This window comes from Amblyomma maculatum, chromosome 3 (assembly GCF_055883805.1).
Source record: "Amblyomma maculatum isolate TAMU_Amacu chromosome 3, ASM5588380v1, whole genome shotgun sequence".
NCBI classification, from domain to species: Eukaryota; Metazoa; Arthropoda; class Arachnida; order Ixodida; family Ixodidae; genus Amblyomma; species Amblyomma maculatum.
The window spans coordinates 28,527,384-28,546,704 of NC_139346.1; the positions used below are offsets into that span (position 1 = coordinate 28,527,384).

The window sequence follows — 19,321 nt, forward strand, 5'->3', positions numbered from 1 at the left end:
ACGTTGTTATAGAGGTCGTGGTATCTCGTTATTAGATTCCCCGCGTTTACTTTCAGGCAACGCAGGGTGCTGTCCGAATCAACTGCTCGTGTTTTGGTGTGGGACACCACGTGCAGAATATGTTGGTAAGAGTCGATCGCTGGAGGACGGCATTAAAATGTTCGCTGGGCGGGAAGGCTACCCAGGTAAACAACTGAGCCTTAACCGTGTCCATCATGCTAAAGAGACAAAAGCTAACAAAAGGCATTGCTCTGCCAAATGGCTTTATTACCCGTAGCCGACACTGCTCCCTGGCGCCGGTCTCGGTTACGTTGAGAAGTGTCGCCCATCGACGGCTGGTCCAGAACTTGTTTGCGGCGTTCCGGCCCCACAGACCACAGGAGCCCTGTAGGGCGCCTCGAAGAAGTCGCTGTGCTGTGGCAGCTGCGGCGCAGTTACGTGCCCTAAGTAACCGTCGTGCTGGTGCTGTATAGCGCTGTGCGGCGGCTGTTGCAGGAACTGCTGGTGGTAGCCCAGGAACGCATCCGGCTGAGACTGGCGCACGGGTGAAAAGGGGCCAGCTTGGTGTACAGGAGTGTAGGGCAGCCTGGGTGATACCGCGGTGTACGCAGTAGAGGCGCCCAGAACACTGGAAGCACCGGTGAATGCCGCGGCCGGTCTCGGGCAGCGGTTCATGCGCCGGCGACGATGGTAGTTGCCGTCCTTGAACATGTCCTTGTAGGCCGGGTGCAGACACCAGTAGTTGCCCTTGCCATCGGACGAGTCCTGACGTGCAACCTACGGTGGGAAAGAAACTACTTCGCATTTGCCCATTCTTTGGTGCTCAACTAACACCCATTCCACCACGTTTCTTTTTCGTCTTGCAGAGCTCTCGATCAGTAACCAACGACCCGCGTGAAGCATGCACTTATGACGAGGCAGTTTGTTTTTCGGATGGCTATCATTGGACATTAGAAAGCAGGAAAGGAATGGGAGTATCTAGAACATAACGCAAAATAGCCGTCGAGTCCTAATTAATGTAGAACCGCGCACATCAGACTATTATTACGCTTGCCTCCACTTCTGTGCAAGGGGCTTTTCATCGTCGCTGCATTTTGTGCGTCTTTTTTTGGGCACCCTGATAAGTATATTTAACCGGCAATTGCCTTTTTGATAGGAAATGAATGATGATATGAACTTTATTTTTAAATGAGGCACAGATTAAACCTGAATAAGCCTACCAAATATAATGGTGTTATTTCGTGCCCCGTTTTCTTTCAGGTATTCTGCGCAATTGGAAATTATTACATTTGTTAAGTTGGAGTTGTCGTTTGCTAGATACGCTAAAATAGTATAAGATGAAACAGCGCAAAAGAAGGTCTCACAATCATATCATTCACCCAAGCAAAGGTCTGGAGCGTGTGTGTACCTTGACGAAACACTCGTTGAGGCTGAGGTTGTGTCGGATGGAGTTCTGCCAGCCGCGCTGCTCTTTCTTGTAGTAGGGAAAGCGCGCCATGATGGCCTTGTAGATGTCGCTGAGCGTCAGCTTGCCTCCGGGAGCATCCTTGAGCACCATGTCAATGAGCGCCACGTACGAGTAGGGCGGTTTAGTCGGCTCGCCGCTGTCACGTCCTGGCCACAACGTGCACTTTCCTTGCGGTGACGCTGAAGACTCCACAATAGCCATCATGGCTGCCTTTTCGAGACCCGCAGACCCACAGGGACCCGCTGAAGGCTGTGCGCATGAACGCGGAGTTGCGCTGGCAGCGGCTTGGAAGGCAGTGCTGCTGGGAGACACATCGTGGCTCACTGCTTTGTTGCTGTTATTCCCCGAAGCGATTGCTTCCAGACAAGGTTTTTCTTGCTCGACTGGCTGTGGCGTCAGCCAGACGTCCCTGTATAGTTCTGCAAAAAAAAAAAAAAAGCATTGGTACATTAGTGGGCTATAGCTCTCCTACGGCATGACCAGCTGTTAATAAAGCACAGGAAGGGTTGTGTTTTGCTGAAAATAGCACTCAAACATGGCGAGGAGGAGAGACACATGCCAAAAGGAGGAAGGGAGCACTCCAGAGCGCTTGTGACGCATTTCTTTGCCCTGCCGCTCCTGCCCTTAGCTGTATGACACCACAAATGACCCCCACTGCTTCTTAATCATCCAAAAGACGCCAGCTCCTTGAGCGTAACAGTCGCTCCTGCTTCGATATAAACATTCTTGACGGCAACTCCGTATAAGCTTTGAGTTGAACAAAAATTGGTGGTTGGTGCCCTGTGTCTTTGTCAGCACTTATTCGGTATCAGGAGAGACCCATTTATCACTTTAGAATACCGGAATTAAGAGTCACTGGCTTTTATTTTTGCCCATACGTAAATCTTTATGATGTCACTTTCGAGAGGTCGTTTGTCCTATAGATCTGCTGCCTTTCAACATTCACCGTCAGCATACACCGGCAGCCGCTGGGACGTCACGGGGTAGCTTTAAATATCGCTTTACTTTGTACTTCCGTCCCTTCTCCTTTCTTGCGCACTTCTGCAAATAGCTGCTGTCTTTTTTTTTCGCTGTTTGTCGTTTCTTCGCGATCACAACTAAGTTTTCCCGTTACCTGCGAGCACTCATGTGATAGGAGAGCATTAAACTTCGTTACAATTCAAGCAAAGGGCCGATTATACAATTCTTGCACTTTCGCGCCTTTTCGGAGCAGTGAAGAACTATTTTATGAAAACCTTCCGCAAATAAAGACAAGGACGACACAGAAGTAGACAGGACGGCCGCTAACTTGCAACTATATCCTGAAAAATAAATATCACATCGAATATTATCACTCCAGAATATAAGTTAGTGTCCGTCCTGTCTACTTCTGTGTCGTCCTTGTCTTTATTTGCGCTATGTGTTCAAGCAAGTGCTATCAACTAGCCCAAACCAAACATCTTTTCCATCAAAAAACTATTCACGCATTTTTATTTTGTGTGTGTGTGACCAGACCAGACCCAGTTCTCCGGTGTATATTACACTCTGAAATGGAACGAGGCCGAAAAACAAACCATGCATGCTCTCAAAGTGAAGGTTTGAACGTGAACAAAACGCAAAGAGGAGACAGAATATTTACTGCTTACATCGCAGCGAATGCTGTTCAGACAGGACAGTTGCCTTGAGATACAGTATCCGTCAAACAGCGCAGATAGATGGCCGTGGAATAGACTCGCGCAGTACTGGCGACGCCTGGTAATGATGCTACACCTGTTTGGCGCTGCAACTTCAGTCCAGATGAAGTACTAGACATTTAGTGTCGGCGAAGGCACTGCACTGAACATGCAGCTGCATTTAGGAAGGCTTCGCCAGAGGGTGCTATACCGTAGTTGCCACACGAGAGCGTTGCCATTGCTCTATGGGTCGCCATTTTCGCCGGACGATAATTGTTTTCTGCTCAGCGCACAAAATTTATAACAAAGGCCATTTTTTTGTTCTCCATTATAAACCGTTCTGTTGCCCTTCTCCGCCAAACTTGTAATCGCCTTAATCTTGCCACACGAGAGCGAATGTTGGGGCTGCGTTGGCTGTAAATCCCAGCGCACAGGTGGAGACCTCATACAGAGAGAGCGGGACTATATATACCTTGCACTATATATCCTATATATCGCTGTTTCATCTTTTCGGTCTTCTATGTCGTAGATGAAAATGTCGCTCGTGGTGGGAATGATTTGCCAAAAGCATTTCGTCCTCAAGGACTCAGCCCTGGTGACGAAATGTAACTTTGAAATGTGCTCTGTGTTCTGTCCAAACCGCGCGTAGCCACCTTGTAGCTTTCGCCAAATAAAAAAAAGTTAAATTTTCACTTCGCTACAAGGCATTCCACATTGGTGCTAAGCGTTGTATGTACGAGATCCCATCGCAGACCGTTCAAGAGAAACCATAGCGGTCACCTCCCCCAAAAGTAAGCAATACCCGTCCCCGTACTTTACCAAATAATCATCTTGCGTTCTCTGTAACCTTCACTAATATTCGCAGTTTTATGCCGAAACAAGAACGCGTGTCTAGCTTAGTCACATCATCTAACAGCAGTTCAGTTCAGTTCAGTTCAGGCGTTCAGTCGTGTCCGACTCTTCGTGACCCTATGGACCATGCCACGCCACGCTTTCCGGTCTCTCACTATCTTCTTAACATCACATAGCTTCATCTGCAATGCCTCGAGAATGCCGTCTAACCATCGCGTTCGCTGCCTACCCCTTCTCCGGCGACCCTCAACCTTTCCCAACATCAAATCTTTCTCCAGCGACTCCTCTCTTCTCATCAGATGACCAAAGTAGCTGAGCTTTAACTTTAGAATTTGACCCTCCAATGAGCAGTCAGGGTTTATGGTCGACAATATCGACTGATTTGATCTTCTGGCAGTCCAAGGAACTCTTAAGAGTCTTCGCCAGCACCACAATTCAAACGCGTCAATTCTTCGGCGGTCAGCCTTTCTAACAGCAGTATGCTCTTAGTAAGCCAGGTTTCAGTTAACAAGAGCATCTAACAGCAGTATGCTCTTGTTAACTGAAACCTGGCTTACTAATGATATCACTGAGGCTGAAGTTATTGCCGATTTGCCAAAATGTTCTCTTTATCGAAAGTACCGCAGAGATTCTCGAGGAGGTGGTGTACTGATCGCTGCTGTGCCGGAATTATCTTGTTCAGCCATCCGCCTACCACCTAACTTAGAGATACTATGGCTTTTGTGCCATACTTCACCGCACTCAGTCATAATCGGCGTGTGTTATAGGCCTCCGCATGCAAGCCCAAACTTTTCCCGCGAACTCAACAATATGCTCAACCAGCTCATGACCGCTTATCCGAACGCGCATATTCTTCTATTTGGTGATTTTAATTATCCAGGAATAAACTGGCTCAACCGCTGTCATTCGGAGCCAATGAGTGCAGTATCAAGAGATTTTCTAAATGTTTGCTTGAACTTTAATCTTTACCAACTAGTAACCAGCCCAACACGTATCGCAGGTGATTCGAGCAACATTTTAGATTGATACTAAGCTGTCATCCTGACAGTTTGTCATCCATTACATACTTAGAGCCCATTAGCGACCATAAAGACATTCAAGCAGATTCCTTCCGCACCGAGCGCCATGAAATACAAAAGAGAACAATCACCCTCTATGACAAGGGTAACTACAATGCCATTAATCATGAACTGAGCATTTTTTCCCACTCTTCGAAGCCGGTTATAACCAATACCGTAGCAGTCTGGGTGTGTTGGGTATTCATGATGGAAAAATACAGCCATTTCTGTCCATGTCCCTGAACAACTCAGCTTGCCTCAAGATGTACAGAAGGTGCTCGCACTAGGACCGATGTTCGCAGTCGAAGAGAGAAGGACAGCCCCGGAGCTCGTCACCCTCGTTCGACAAGTGTCTCGGCGGGCCTCCGCTGAGGATTCCCTGCGCTGTGTGTCGGACGGCATGGATGCGTTGCATCCCTGCAAACAGCCTGTATCGAAGGTACCAGTTAAGCGCGTTTTGTCCTTTTTGAAAGATCGCGCTCTTTGCGTTCTACCTGCCGACAAGGAGGGGGCTTCGCTGTGCTGACTCACGGGTTTTTTAATGTCAAAGCCTTAGAGGCTGTTTCGAGTTCTTTTACTCCTCGCAAGAACATAAGCGTATCGAGGGTAAAAACTCAAGCAAAAAAGCTCTGTATCAGGCTGAAGCTAGAAAATGTTGTTAAGAGCATAGAAGCTTGTCACAGAGATTATCTAGAGGTCTTTTTTAGCGTCCAAACGCACAAGGCTGACACCCCCTTCAGGACAATTGTCTCAGAAGACGGCACTTGGCAAAAATCCATTGTCCTTTTTCTTCAGAAAAAGCTCAACCTTTAGCGCATTGACGACCCTTTCCTAGTTAAGCATTCTGACGCCGTTTTGAATTATCTAGAGTGTTTTCCGCATAAAAATCTCAGAGCGTTCGCAGTAGACATTAAGGATCTGTTCTACTCGTTGCCTCAGTCAAGTTTGCTCTCTTGTGTCCAGGACTGCATCCATACATTTGAAAATGTAGCTTTTATGAATGAGACCGGGATGTCCAGCAGTGGCTTCTTAGAACTCCTTAGTTTTTATCTCCGGTCAACCTTTATCCAGTGGGAGGGGCAACCTTATCTGCAGAAGGAAGGAATTTGCATTGGTTTCCGTATAGCCCCAAATCTTAGTGATTTATTTTTAGCTGATCTTGACAGAGCCCTTTGTAGCCGTCTACCAAATTTTAACATAACCAAGTTCCTTAGGTATGTTGACGATTTCCTAATTTTCCTTGACTGCAGTTCGGACTCATTTGAAGAACTAGCTGCTAACACATTAACTTTTTTACGTGCAGGTTTTTCACCTCTAGAATTAACGCATGAGATGCCTTCCGACGACAGCATTTGATTTTTGGATATCAGGCTTTTATTCCGTAACGCACTGGAAGTATGAACCACGCTCCAATAAGCCACTGCTCCCATTTAGGTCTGCACATTCCAAACTTGTAAAGAGGGACATTGCGGGACTGTGCTTAAGAAATTCCCTGTGTATATCTTGTCCTGAACTTATGGCTGCCAGCTTCAGTGCATAGATCCTTCGTCTCCTAGCTGCGGGGTATTCTACCCCTGTCATTATCAGTGTCGCCGAAACCCTACTTAAGCGCTTCTGCTCAAAAGAACATTCATGGCCTGTCTCATCGCCTGAAAAAGATCGGTGAAGGGGGAATGTGAAAGTTATCTTTTCTGCCCCCGATAAGCTGCAGAAGTTGTGCAGATTGACAAGGCCCGGTGGTTCAAGAAACCCTAATGGCAAGAAGAACCACTGTACAAAGTTTGTAGAATGTTCGCCTTCAGTGGTGTACAGCATCCCTTTGAAATGTGGGAAAAGCTATGTAGGGCAAAGCGGTAGGTGCTTGAACGACTGCCTCCGGGAACATTGTAACAATGTGTCCGAAAAGCGAGGAGGGGTTTTGGATGTACACTGCAGGAAATGCAAACTAAACTGTAATGACGAAAATGTAAACCAACACGATCCAGATGAAATGTCCGTGTGCCATCCTGACTATTAACAATGCCATGTAATCGCGAAAAACCGATGTCAACTGACTCGTGAGATTATAGAAGCCGAAATGATAGATCGGTTGGGTGGGTCTTGCGTAGCCAAGCCTTCTATCGCTCTTACTCGTAAGGAGTTGATATACTTAAGACGAGATATGAATGTATCGCCTACTGCGCATGTATGATGTTTTCATCTGTATAATAAGGCTCTGAGGCTCGAAATAAACTGTTGCAAGTCAGAGCTCGTGTGTCCTATGTGTCTTCATTTTGTCCTCGTCCTTCTCTTCGCTGTATTTTTCCATCGGTTATAACCAGAGATCTGTTAACGAGAATTGGCTAATATTTAAAGATAAACTCCACGAACTAACACAAAAAATTATCCCTAGAATAACTTTTTGCGAAAATCGCTCTGAACACTGGTTTTCTAAGACACTAAAAAGACTCGAGAATAAAAACAAGCGGCTTTTTCGCGCTGCCAAATTGAAAAGCAGTTCTGAAGCGTGGGATAAATACTTTTCAGCCGAAAAAGAAGACTTGAATTCTGTCACCAATGCTAAGCACGCATTTTTTAACAGCGACCTAACGCGCAGGCTATGCGATAACCCCCAAAAATTTTGGCGCGTTACCAATCCCGCACCATCACACTCAATAACCCTCACTCATGAATCCGTTATTCAAGCCTCCGACACAGACTGCGCTGACATCTTCAATACGGCGTTCTCGTCAGTTTTCACCCAGGAGCGCCACCCGCCTCCAAGATACCTCCTACTAATGCCACCTCGTCGATGGACGCAATAACTTTTTCTTCAACTGGCATCTCGTCTTTAATTGAGAAAATGAAACTTTCCTCGTCAGCCGGCCTCGAAGAGATAAACACTAATATAATAAAAAGCACGAAGTGCATTAGTGCAGTGTATCTAGAATTAATGTTCTCGCAATCAGTCTCTACAGGTCTCATTCCGGAAAACTGCAAACTTGGAAAGGTCGTTCCACTCTGCAAATCAGGTGACGAAAATTTCTCCCTAAATTACCGTGCTATTTCTCTAACTAGCGTCCCCTGAAAGATCATAGAGCATGTCATATACTCTCATGTAGTGGACTTCTTAGACTCTAACAATTTCTTCCATCCATCCCAACACGGTTTCCGCAAGGGGTATTCATGCGAAACACAACTAGCCATGTTCCTCAACAACACACATGCTGACCAGGACGCTAATCTTCAAGTTGACGCCATCTTTATGGATTACGCTAAAGCATTTGATAAAGTTCCACATCAGCGATTAATACAAAAACTTTCTATTCTAAACTTAAATCCTTACGTGCTGAACTGGATCAAGGCCTTCTTAACAAATCGTTTTCAGTCAGTCATTGTAAACAACCACTCTTCCAATCCTCTCCCTGTAACATCCGGCGTCCCACAAGGCTCCGTTCTTGCGCCTCTACTGTTTTTAATATATATTAACGATCTCCCACAGTATGTATCCTGCCAAATTCGAATGTTCGCTGACGACTGCGTAATTTACCGCCAAGTAACAAACATAACTAATCAAGAAGCCCTCCAGCAGGACCTTAATCAAATTGAACAGTGGTGCGAAAATTGGCTTATGACCCTGAACCCAAGCAAATGCAAGCCTCTTTCCATTACCCGTCTCAAAAAGAGTCATGCCTTCCATTACAAAAATCGCTAACTAGTCCATAGAATCTGTATCATCTTTCAAGTACTTCGTCACATTATCTAATGACCTAACATGTAATGCACATGTTGCTAACGTGATACCATCTGCTAACCAAACTCTGGGATTTTTTAAACGTCACCTTCGTCTCAACTCGCATCACGTGAAATTGCTCGCCTACAAATCACTCATTAGACCTAAACTTGAATATGCATCCGCCATATGGGACCCGCATCATATTAACTTCATAAACGATCTAGAAGCCGTTCATAACCGCGCTACAAGGTTCATTCATTCTTCTTACTCGTACGACGTCAGTGCTGCAGCCCTAAAAGCTAAATCAGCACTGTCGCCTCTTTCCGTTCGTCTTCGCATAGCCACGCTATCACTGTACCACAAGTTCTTTCACTCATCACTTAACCGTGCCCCCTACATAACGCCAGCATCTTACATTTCCCACCGCACTAGCCACACGCTTCGTTTTTCGCCCACGTGCCCGAACTGTTACTTTTTCAGCCTCCATCTTCCCACATGCAGCTAAAGATAGGAACGGCCTTCCCCAGCCCATCGTCGACATCACCTGCCCTTTATCGTTTGCTAGCGACCTAAACATTTTTGTACATGATCACATATTGTATTGTCTTGTACCTTTTCTGCTTATCCCACCCCTTATGTAATACCCCGCGAGGTGTAATTAAGGTAATGAAATGAAATGAAAACGTGCGCTCGAGGAATGATCGCGGTGAGTACTGCCTTCTTTCTTTTTATGTGCCGTTTTGCACTGTATATTAAAAAATAATGCTGATTCAGCTTTATAAGAAACAAAAGCGTCGCTGCCAAGCGCAGGAAACAGCTATAATGATTTGTTTTGCTTTGAGGAGTAGATAAACAGTTGTGTACTTTGCAGAGTACAATGGGCCTTCGCGAGAGCTTACATGCGTTTCTGGTTGTAGGTTGCCTCGGGATGGAACCACGTATTTTCTTTGGACGAAGACCGTTTTGTCGGTTGTCTGAGGCTCTAGAGGCGGCTGCCCATGTCGCTTTGGATGTCCATATTGTCCCCCCTGACCCTAGCGTGGACACTGATAAGGAGAATGGAAACGACGACGGTACGACAGATACGGTCGTAAACAACCTCTCGGGTGAGTACAGAGATACGTACTGACATTGTACCTATCTTGATTTAAATTTTAGATGAACATAAGTCTTTATAATGTTTTGTAGGCACATTGGAGTTACATTGGAACGGATGTGGTGAATCTCCTGACAATGCAAGGCCTTGCACCAAAAAAGCAAAAGTCCAGCGCCCACCTTGGTAGTCAACGTCACCTGCTCTGCGATTCTGCGACTGTTTCCTGTTGCCTGACCCACTGCGGCTTGGTCCTCTGCCTGTCTTGGACTCTTCTGATTGTGAACTGGTGAGGCCGTTCCATGAGTGAAGGATTTTTCCAGGTTTCCCCTTTATGGTTTAGGTTTCATACCTAGCTAGGGCTACGACCATGACATTGCCTTCCCCGGGCTCAGGTCCGGCAAACTGGTTCGCCAGTTTGCCGGAATAATTAAATAAATTAATTAAAATAAAAAATCCTCCCCTAATCCAAGATCAACTGGAAGCTGCAACCAGCCGATACCTGCAGATTTCGGAGGTGCGAGAATTTGGTAGAAGAGGTTTATTATGCAAATATGATGACTTGGACTGCGTTGCTGACTTACTGCATTACACTTCATTTGCCTCATTACTTGTGAAGGCATTTATTCCAGAACAGCTTGCATGCGTGAAGAGAATAATCCGCGGGGTTGATTCCTCCGCTACGCCAGCAGAAATTCTTGAGAACCTTCATGAGGCCGGTGTTGGTATCATGTCAGTGTACCGCTGTAGCAGACAGGCTGGAGGCTCACGCGTACCAACGGAGTCAGTAACTGCCACATTTTCAGGGTCCTCTTGCCCAAGTGAAATTAAAGTTTGGCCAATTATATGCCGTGTTGACCCTTTGCATCCTCGGCCATTACAATGCAAAAATTGCTGGCGTTTTGGGCACAGTGCAAAGCGTGCAAGTCGGCAACGCGCTGCCGCGTTTGCAGTGGTGATCATGCTTCAGATCACTGCACTTCTGAGTCTATTAACTGCTGCCTTTACCAATGCAGTCACACAGCTGATTATCTCACTTGTCCAAAGAGGGCCGATGAGCAGAGTGTCCTAGACATTATTCAACTCGAGAGGTGCTCGCGCGCAGAAGCTTGTGCCCTAGTAGCAAAAAAACAGAGTGCATACGCAAAGGTTGTCCGCACCTAAACTCTTGGTGTTGAAGCAAGCTTACCAAAGTAGGTTGTTGCTGTAGTAGAGAAGGCTGTTGCTGGGGCACTTGATCGCTTGATTAATACATTCAGCGATGCTTTGCAGCAAGCAATTTTCGCGCAGGCTGCATCGTCGTCCTTACATACTGTAACCCCGTCTACCTGCTTTATTTCCTATAAAACAATAGATAACATTCAACCTACCTCCTCTTCTGCGTCCACGCCTGTGGATGCCAACGATACTGACCCAATCCCTATTTCTACCGCATGCCAGTCAGATGTTGAGATGGCCGGCCCATCTCAGAAGCGTCGTGCTTCCTCTTCTCCTAATAAATCGGACCATCCGCATGTAAAATCTAAGAAAGTATTCAAGGAATTGCAAAGAAAACGGGTGTGTTGAAAGAGGCTGTTGCTGCATCATTTTTAAAGCAGTAATCATGGCGGGAATCTGTGTATTCCAGTGGAATGGTCGCTCTATCTTATCTTCTTTCGACGACCTGCAGCACCTTATTCTTAAAAGTATCATTACTGCAAGAAACTTGGCTCTCTCCTAATCGTCCTTTCACAGATAAAAATTACCTTGTTTTTAGAGCTAATCGCCCACACGGCAGGGGCGGAGACTTGTTAACATTGATTTCAACAAATCTAGTTCATCGTGCTAAAGTGGTTCATGAATTTATTGGCCCTGATTGTGAGATACTTGCCGTTGAGTTAATTGTCCCGCAGTGTGTCCCGGTCATAATTGTAAATATCTACTTTCCAGCAGGCGTCCGTAGGACAAATTGTTTAGAAGCTTTGCTGACAATTAATTCAAATGTAGTTTTGGCTGGGGAATTCAATTCCCATCATGTCGTATGGAGTATCAGAAAAGGCTATAGTGGGCAGTTACTCTGGTCTTGGTTGTCTAGAAAGGATGTTCAATGTTATAATAGTCGCGCCTATACTTATATGAGAGCACATTCTCATTCAGCTATTGATTTAACATTAGCTACAAATGGTATTGCAGTATCATCGAGGTCTACGATAGACTTCGGTACGTCAAGTGACTACTACCCTATCCCTTTCAACATTGCATGTAAGCCGATTAAGTCAACTGGTGCATCATGTAAATTTGTCAACATTACTGTTCAAGAAATGTCTAGGAGAGGCCTTCAGGTCATCTGCCCCTTCTCATTAATCGAATCGCGGTCCTGAAGTATTGCCTTTAGTTTTAGACGCAACTCGACGATCTGAGTTTACTGTTCAGTCTGCCATCGAGCTGGTGGAATGAAGAATGCGAAAAAGCCTATCGTTTCAGGAGAGGCGCATGGAAGCGCTTAGCCCATAATCTGTGCCCAAACAACTGGATTAATTACAAATTATTTGCAGCTTCGTTTAAAAGAACAATGTCCGAGGCTAAGGAGAAATATAAGGCGAATCTGAACACCCATTTGTCTAACCCAGTCAACCGGAAATCTCGCTATAGATGCATGGAACGTACAAAAATTTTCCCTCCTCTTATACCCCCAGTCCACTGTTTTGTCTAAAAAAGATGATTTAGATCAATTGGAATCAATTGCACGAGGCCTTGCGGCGCGCTTTCAAGCTTGCACTATCTTTTCTTCATGCAGACCGATTGCAGTTTGGTACAAACTTCCTGGAGTTGCTAGCCCCATATTTACTTTGATCCCATCATACTTCTTTGATAATATTTGGCCTAGCTTTAAGCTCCCTCAGGTTGTGTTTACTAATTCCTCGCTGTCGAAACTTTCATTAATATCTGAATTAATGTCTGTAGTTTTTTACCTGAAATGCCATGCTGAAAATACTGTTGAAAATCTTTGCCTTGGACCTATTGCAGGTTTTGAACTGGTCTTTAGAAAAAGCTTGGATTCCACAAGCTTGGAAAACATCGAAAATAATTTTACTACTGAAAGACCAGGGGAAAGGGTTTGATCTCGATAACATTCGGCCGATTGCTGTCACTTCAAATTTAGTTAAGCTTATAGAACGTATAGTCTGCTCTAGTCTCACGGATCATGTTCTGTCGTTCCAAGGATTTAGCGAGGGTCAGATTGGAGTCCGACAGAGATGCTCGATTTGGAGCGCACAGGTAGACTTGTAGAGTCGTATTAGGGTTGCCGTGAGGCAAAAAGAGGTTTCAGCTCTAGTTACTTTAGATATTGCCAAGGCCTACGACAGCGTAGAATACAGCATTTTGCTTCATAAGCTAGCTGGTCTACATCCTCCGTTATACACCTTTGAGTGGATTAGGGTATTTTTAAAGGATAGATTATTCTTCTGCCCAAAGGATGCATTAAATTCTAACACTTACACCAAGTCAAGAGGTGTACCTCAGGGAGCAGTTCTGTCGCCGTTATTGTTCAGTATACTAATGCGTGACATTACTATTCACCCGGCCATCAAAGTTAGTGTATGCAGACGCTATTGCTTTTTTGTGCTACTGTCACAAATATTCACAACCTATATCATTTGTTGCAGGATTGTCTAAATGCCCTGGAGGTCTTGCTGGACAGCCTAAGGCTAACTTTAAATTTCAACAAATGTGCCGTCCTAGTATTCCCACAGACAACCCCCTTAACATTTCCATGTCTTACCATTCTGTCCTAATCCCGCAGGTTGATTCTATTAAATATTTGGGTATATTATACGACCCACAGTTAGACTGGAGGCCTCAAATTAGAAGCCTTGTGCTTAAAGGTGAACGTGTCTTTGGCCGGTTGATAAGAATCAGCAATAAGAAATATGGTATGCGTCGGGACACTCTGCTCTTGCTTTAAAAAACGTACGTACGACCAATACTTGAATTCGGTCCATTCTCTTTTCTGGGTACCCTAGGTGCAAGCTTGAATCCCTGTTTGTTTTGGAACGCCGAGCTCTGCGCCTTTGTTTTGGTCTGCCGAAATCAGTGGCCAATGCTTTGCTATACTTGGAAGCTCAAATACCTAATCTAAATTCGCGGTTTCAGCTGTGCGAACATATTTAAGGTCTTTGGTGCCTGTCCCTGGAGTTGCTAGCCCCATATTTACTTTGATCCCATCATACTTCTTTGATAATATTTGGCCTAGCTTTAAGCTCCCTCAGGTTGTGTTTACTAATTCCTCGCTGTCGAAACTTTCATTATCAATAACTTCTTTAGTACAAGTTAACCACCGGTGGCTTGATACTATAATCTCATTTCATGACACCCTCCCAGGGAATGCTAAGCTTTGTTTGCCAATGTATTAAATGCCCTTATAGAAAATTACCTAGACAATTTTGAGCCATATTGCCATATTTGCAGATGCGTTTCAGCAGGATGAAAAAGCAGCTATTGGCATATACTCCCAGGCTCTTGACGGGAATTACTCATTTCGGGTCCCAGACTATACGCCAATTTTCGCTGCTGAGTTTCTGGCCATTGAGTTGGCCTTGACTAAAATCCCTAGTAATATTTCTAAGATTATTTTTCTTTCTGACAGCCTATCCGTGCTGTCATCGCTCGAAAATTTGAAGGACACTCTGCTTTGCCGTTCCCTTTATTTTTTTTCTTCCTCCTCACATTTCAGATTTTCGTTTCCAATGGGTCCCTGGCCACTGTGGTATTACATATAATGAAAGGGCAGATTTTTTAGCAAAATTCGCGCTTAGTGGACCTCTTGTTCCATTCCTACCTAATACCGTTTACTTTACTTTAGCACGATTTCAAAATTTTCAACGTCTCCATCACCTCAGTAACGAGCCTCTGCTTTCTGCACCAGATTACCAACATTACAGATGGCCTTGGTGGTGGTGGTGGTGAAAAACTTTATATTCGGGAGCCTTAAGTGATTACATGCTAATGACGAGTCGGCTATTGGCTCCGTGTTGTGGCCGGAAGCTGGTGCTTCCCAGCGACACCCAAAGCCCAGTCAGTCAGCCGCTTTTGAACGGCCGGGTCAGAGCTGGACACCGCAGCCTCCCATCGCTCGAGGTCAGAGAGTTGCCAAGTGGCTGGAGGGTGGAATGCCGAACATTTGATCACAATGTGCTCAAAATCAGCTTTAGGTGCCCCACACAAGGTGCACTGCGGCGAGAACAGTCCTGTATGGATCAAAGCTAAGAAAGCAGGGGATGGGAATGTACGGGACTGAAGCTGGCGCCACGTCACCTGTTGTAGCTTAGTCATAGATTTATGAGGAGTAGGGTAAATGGTTCGTTGATCACGGTAATGGAGAGAGATTTCGTGATAGGATACCATGCGCTCGCGAGCATCTCCCCAGGCAGTGGCAGTCCTTGCTCGGCTGACGTATCCTCGAGCAAAGGAGTGAGCTGCTTCGTTACCTTGGCGTGGCCGGAGGTGTATTTCAAGGCTATGTGAAGTGTCTATGACTCTCTTGCGCTGCAGATTACCGAAAGTAAATATTTATTTATGTCGTTCGGGGCTGTCCGCTATTAACCTCAGTGAGTCTTGCAAAGAAATTGAATCCATAGATCATTTTTTCCCCTTCTGCCGGAGATTCGCATCTCTCCGCAAAATTTACTTAGAAACTCCCCTTTCGAGATTAGTCCTTCCACTAACCATTCCAGTTCTCCTCTCCTTCGGGGCAAGCGTCAAGGGATATGCCTTAAAACCAGTATGCGATTCTATTCATGATTACATAATTTCAACAGGTGGCCTCCTATGCTAGGTACGATTTCATTACCTCTTCTTTCCTATTTTATTTTTTTTTTCCAAATTCTAGTTAAACATCCATATTTATCTGAATACTTCAGTCCTTGAACATATATATTTACAATCTACAATGCACCCTGGCCAATCACCCGCCGTGGGTATGTGCCATTTGTCTTAGGTCATCGTTATCATCTTGGCAGAAGAGCCAGCCAGAGTACCACTGGGCTACTTCAGTTAATGGTGCTGAGGAGAGGAAGTTGAAGCTAAAATTATTGCTTTCTGAAAAATCTCCAAATGAAAAGCACAGTGCTTGATGAAGAAATTCTCACTGACATTCTGATACAAACCGGAAGATATGCGAAGCAAAACAATGAACACGGTTTTGTGATCAACATAGATGACGTGAAGAAATTCATTGGAATTCACTTGCTTAGTGGCTATCACAAGCTCCCTAGTCAGTGTATGTATTGGTTTTTCGGACGCTGGGGTTTCCTGTGTTGCAAACTGCATGAGCCGACAGCGATTGGTGGACATAAAGCGCTTTTTCCACCTTGCCGACAATGATTTGATTCAGGGCACAGATGACAATGTTCAAGGTGAGACCGCTGATCGAGCTCCTGAACAACAGGTTCAGACAGCACGGCATTGTGCATGAAATCCTGTCGGTAGACGAATCAATCATAAAATATTTTGGACATCACTCCTGCAAGCATTTTATAAGAGGGAAGCCGATACGCTTCGGCTACAAAAACTGGATGTTGTTCAGTGCCGATGGGTACTGTTATGCTTTCGATACATACTGTGGCAAGTCTGCAACACCTGACACAAGGCCACTGGGATCTCGTGTCATCATTTCTCTTCTCGAAGTCGTACCAGCATCCAGCGACCATGCTGTATTTTGTGACAATTTGTTTACAAGTCACAGCCTTCTCGTGTCTTTATGCAAACTAGGATTTCGAGCAACAGAACCGTCTGAACGGATGCCCTCTGAGGTCGAAAAAGAGCGAAAGGAACAGGGAGAATACTGCCTTTGTTTTCATCCCGAAAACAAGGTTGTTTTCGTAAAGTGGAAAGGCAAAAGTATAATCATGTAACACAGTTGTAATGTCGCAGTCATTAACGAGGACAACAGTATAGTGACCATGGCGACAAACTACGACACCATCGAACCACTATGCCATGTAAACCGATGGTCCTCGTCCGAGAAAAAAAGAGTAAAGGTGGCGCAACCGAACCTCTTCAGCAACTACAACGGTGGCATGGGAGGTCTGGATTTGCACGATCAAACTGTGAACAACTAGAAAATTAGGTTCCGAGGGAAAACGTGGTGGTGGTCCTTATTTACCTAGATGATAAACATGGCCGTAGTCAACACATGGAGAATTTATCAACTTGTTGGAGATTCACAGCTTGACCATTCACCCGCATCATAGCGAGACATTACCTGCGGATCGGTGTACCAACCGATTCATCAAGAGGTCTTCCGCCTCAGTTGTGCCTGCTGTTGTTCTCGATCAGCATGAACTTTTTCACAAGAAGCTCGAAAAACAGTTGCGCTGCATAGCCTGCCACAAAAGGTCGAAATGGTGTTGGGAAAAGTGCAATGTTGCGCTTTGCATAAAGCATGGCTGCCCCAATATATTTCACGCATCGCGCTAACTTCCGCGTTGCTATGGGAAGCGCCCAGCGTACTTTCTAAAGTACAGTGTCATAAGTTCTGAACCAATAAAGGCAAAGCTACAAAACATTGGAAATGGTGTTATTTACTTTAGTTAATAAAATATGCAAAAGTTAGTAGAAATCGTATGACTAGGTTTCGCATGGGCCTGAATGGGTTAATAAGGTAATCGCTATAAAAATCAAGCTAACCTTAGACTTCGACCAACCAAAAGATAATAATAATAATAAATAATAATAAATCTTTATTTCCATCAGGTGCTATACAGATGGAGGGCTACGGGAAAAAAGCTGCCACTTGGCGGCTTGAAGAGTCCGCAGCCCCATATATAAGGCAGCGTCTAGGCAACACCAGAGAATCAACACGCGATAAACAAATCAACACTTAGTCAATGCGGAATAAAAGAAAAGGTCCTGAGCCAGGTAAAACAAGCACCGTCAGCACAAAAAGTAAACAAAGCGATAAGCATAGCAAGACACTTGTTCTATGCAGAAGAAAAGAAATGCTAGATAAATCAACATGGTGTTCGGAAAGGATATTCTCCTATCGATCATATCCATACTATCAACCAGGTGGCAGCAAAATGCTTGGAATATAAGAAGAATGGTATAGTTAACTGATCTAAAACAATAATAAAGATGTAGGGGGAAAAAACGAGCGTGATAGCAACTGCTACCAGCCCGTTTCAAAGGGAGGCTCTTATATAACCAACTTCTATACATAGCATTCATTGATTACGAAAAAGCACTTGAATCAGTCGAAACATCGGCAGTAATGCAGGCATTGCAAAATCAGGGTATAGGTGAAATCACGAAGAGGTTTATAGTGGCTGCACAGCCACCACCACCACCACCATCATAATCATCATCAGCCGGGCTATACCCACTGCAGGGCGGAGGCCTCTGCCATATTCCTCCAATTAACCCCGTCCTGTGCTAGCTGCATCCACTTCACCCCTGCGAACGTCTTAACCTCATCCGCCCACCTAATGTTATGCCGCCCCTTGCTACGCTTTCCTCGCCTTAGAATCCAGTTTGTTACCCTAATCGACCATCGGTTGTCCTCTCTTCGCACTACAGGTCCTGCCCATGCCCATTTCTTCTTGATTTCCACTAGAGTGTCAGGAACTTGAGTTATTACTCTAACCCACTCTGCGCGCTTCCCATATAATAACGTTAACCCTATCATTTTTCGTTCAATAACCGTCTGCGTTGTCCTCAACTTATGTAGAACCCTTTTCGTTAGCCTCAAAATATCAGCCCCGTAGCACAGGTAATATTCAACTGTTGTATACTTTCCTCTTGAGCGATACCGGTAAGCTTGTTGTCATATTCTACGAGTACTTCTGCATAAAGAAAGAAAATTCTCATGAGGAAATGTGTTGGGCATGGCCACGCAATCCCCCCGTACCATTCACAGCTTCTTGAGATGAAGTATTTGGAGTGGGGGCAGTTAGGGTGAATGGTTGATGGAGGATACCTCAGTAATATGGGATTTAATGACGACATTGTCTTGCTAGGTGACTCAGAGGATAAACGGCTGAGAATAGTTGATGACCTAAACAGGAAAAGCAGAAAGGGAGGCCTAAAACTTGAAAACAATACGGCGTAAAACATGACAAACAAGAAGAAATACGACACCACATGCACACGCTACCAACATGTTCATTTGAAGAAAAGGGACAGATGTTTAAATCTGTCGACCACGTATGTGTGCAGAGCTTAACCGCTCTCAGCCCTGCCGGTAACAAAGGGGCAAATGACACGACGAAGCGCATATAACTAAAGAGTTACGACAAATGTTACAAATCGTCAACAAAACTAGTCTTAGCAATATCAGAGTCAGTCAATCGTAGCAAAAGCCGTGTCAAGTATTACAAGCAGTAGCAGTGAAAACCTCAAACGTAAGAGAAAAAAAAAAGCAAGACAAAATAAAAACACAGTTAACTAAGGTTTTTTTTTGTTTTTTTTTTTTTTAGTTTCATGGATTTGTTGGAAGTCTATCAT

General features: G+C 44.9%; 1 protein-coding gene across 1 annotated transcript in view; it reads right to left on the bottom strand.

Annotated features, from left to right (window-relative positions):
- Positions 1-222: 222 nt before the first annotated feature.
- The window catches only part of LOC146194411 (uncharacterized), a 28,095-nt gene continuing 8,996 nt past the window's right edge, over positions 223-19,321 (bottom strand). Inside the window, exons 2-3 of the mRNA XM_084597403.1 lie at positions 1,409-1,887; positions 223-777 (exon numbers count right to left, since the gene is read on the bottom strand). Coding sequence (XP_084453529.1) covers positions 307-777; positions 1,409-1,887 — 950 coding nt within the window. The 3' untranslated portion in view covers positions 223-306. The remainder of the gene's footprint in view (positions 778-1,408; positions 1,888-19,321) is intronic.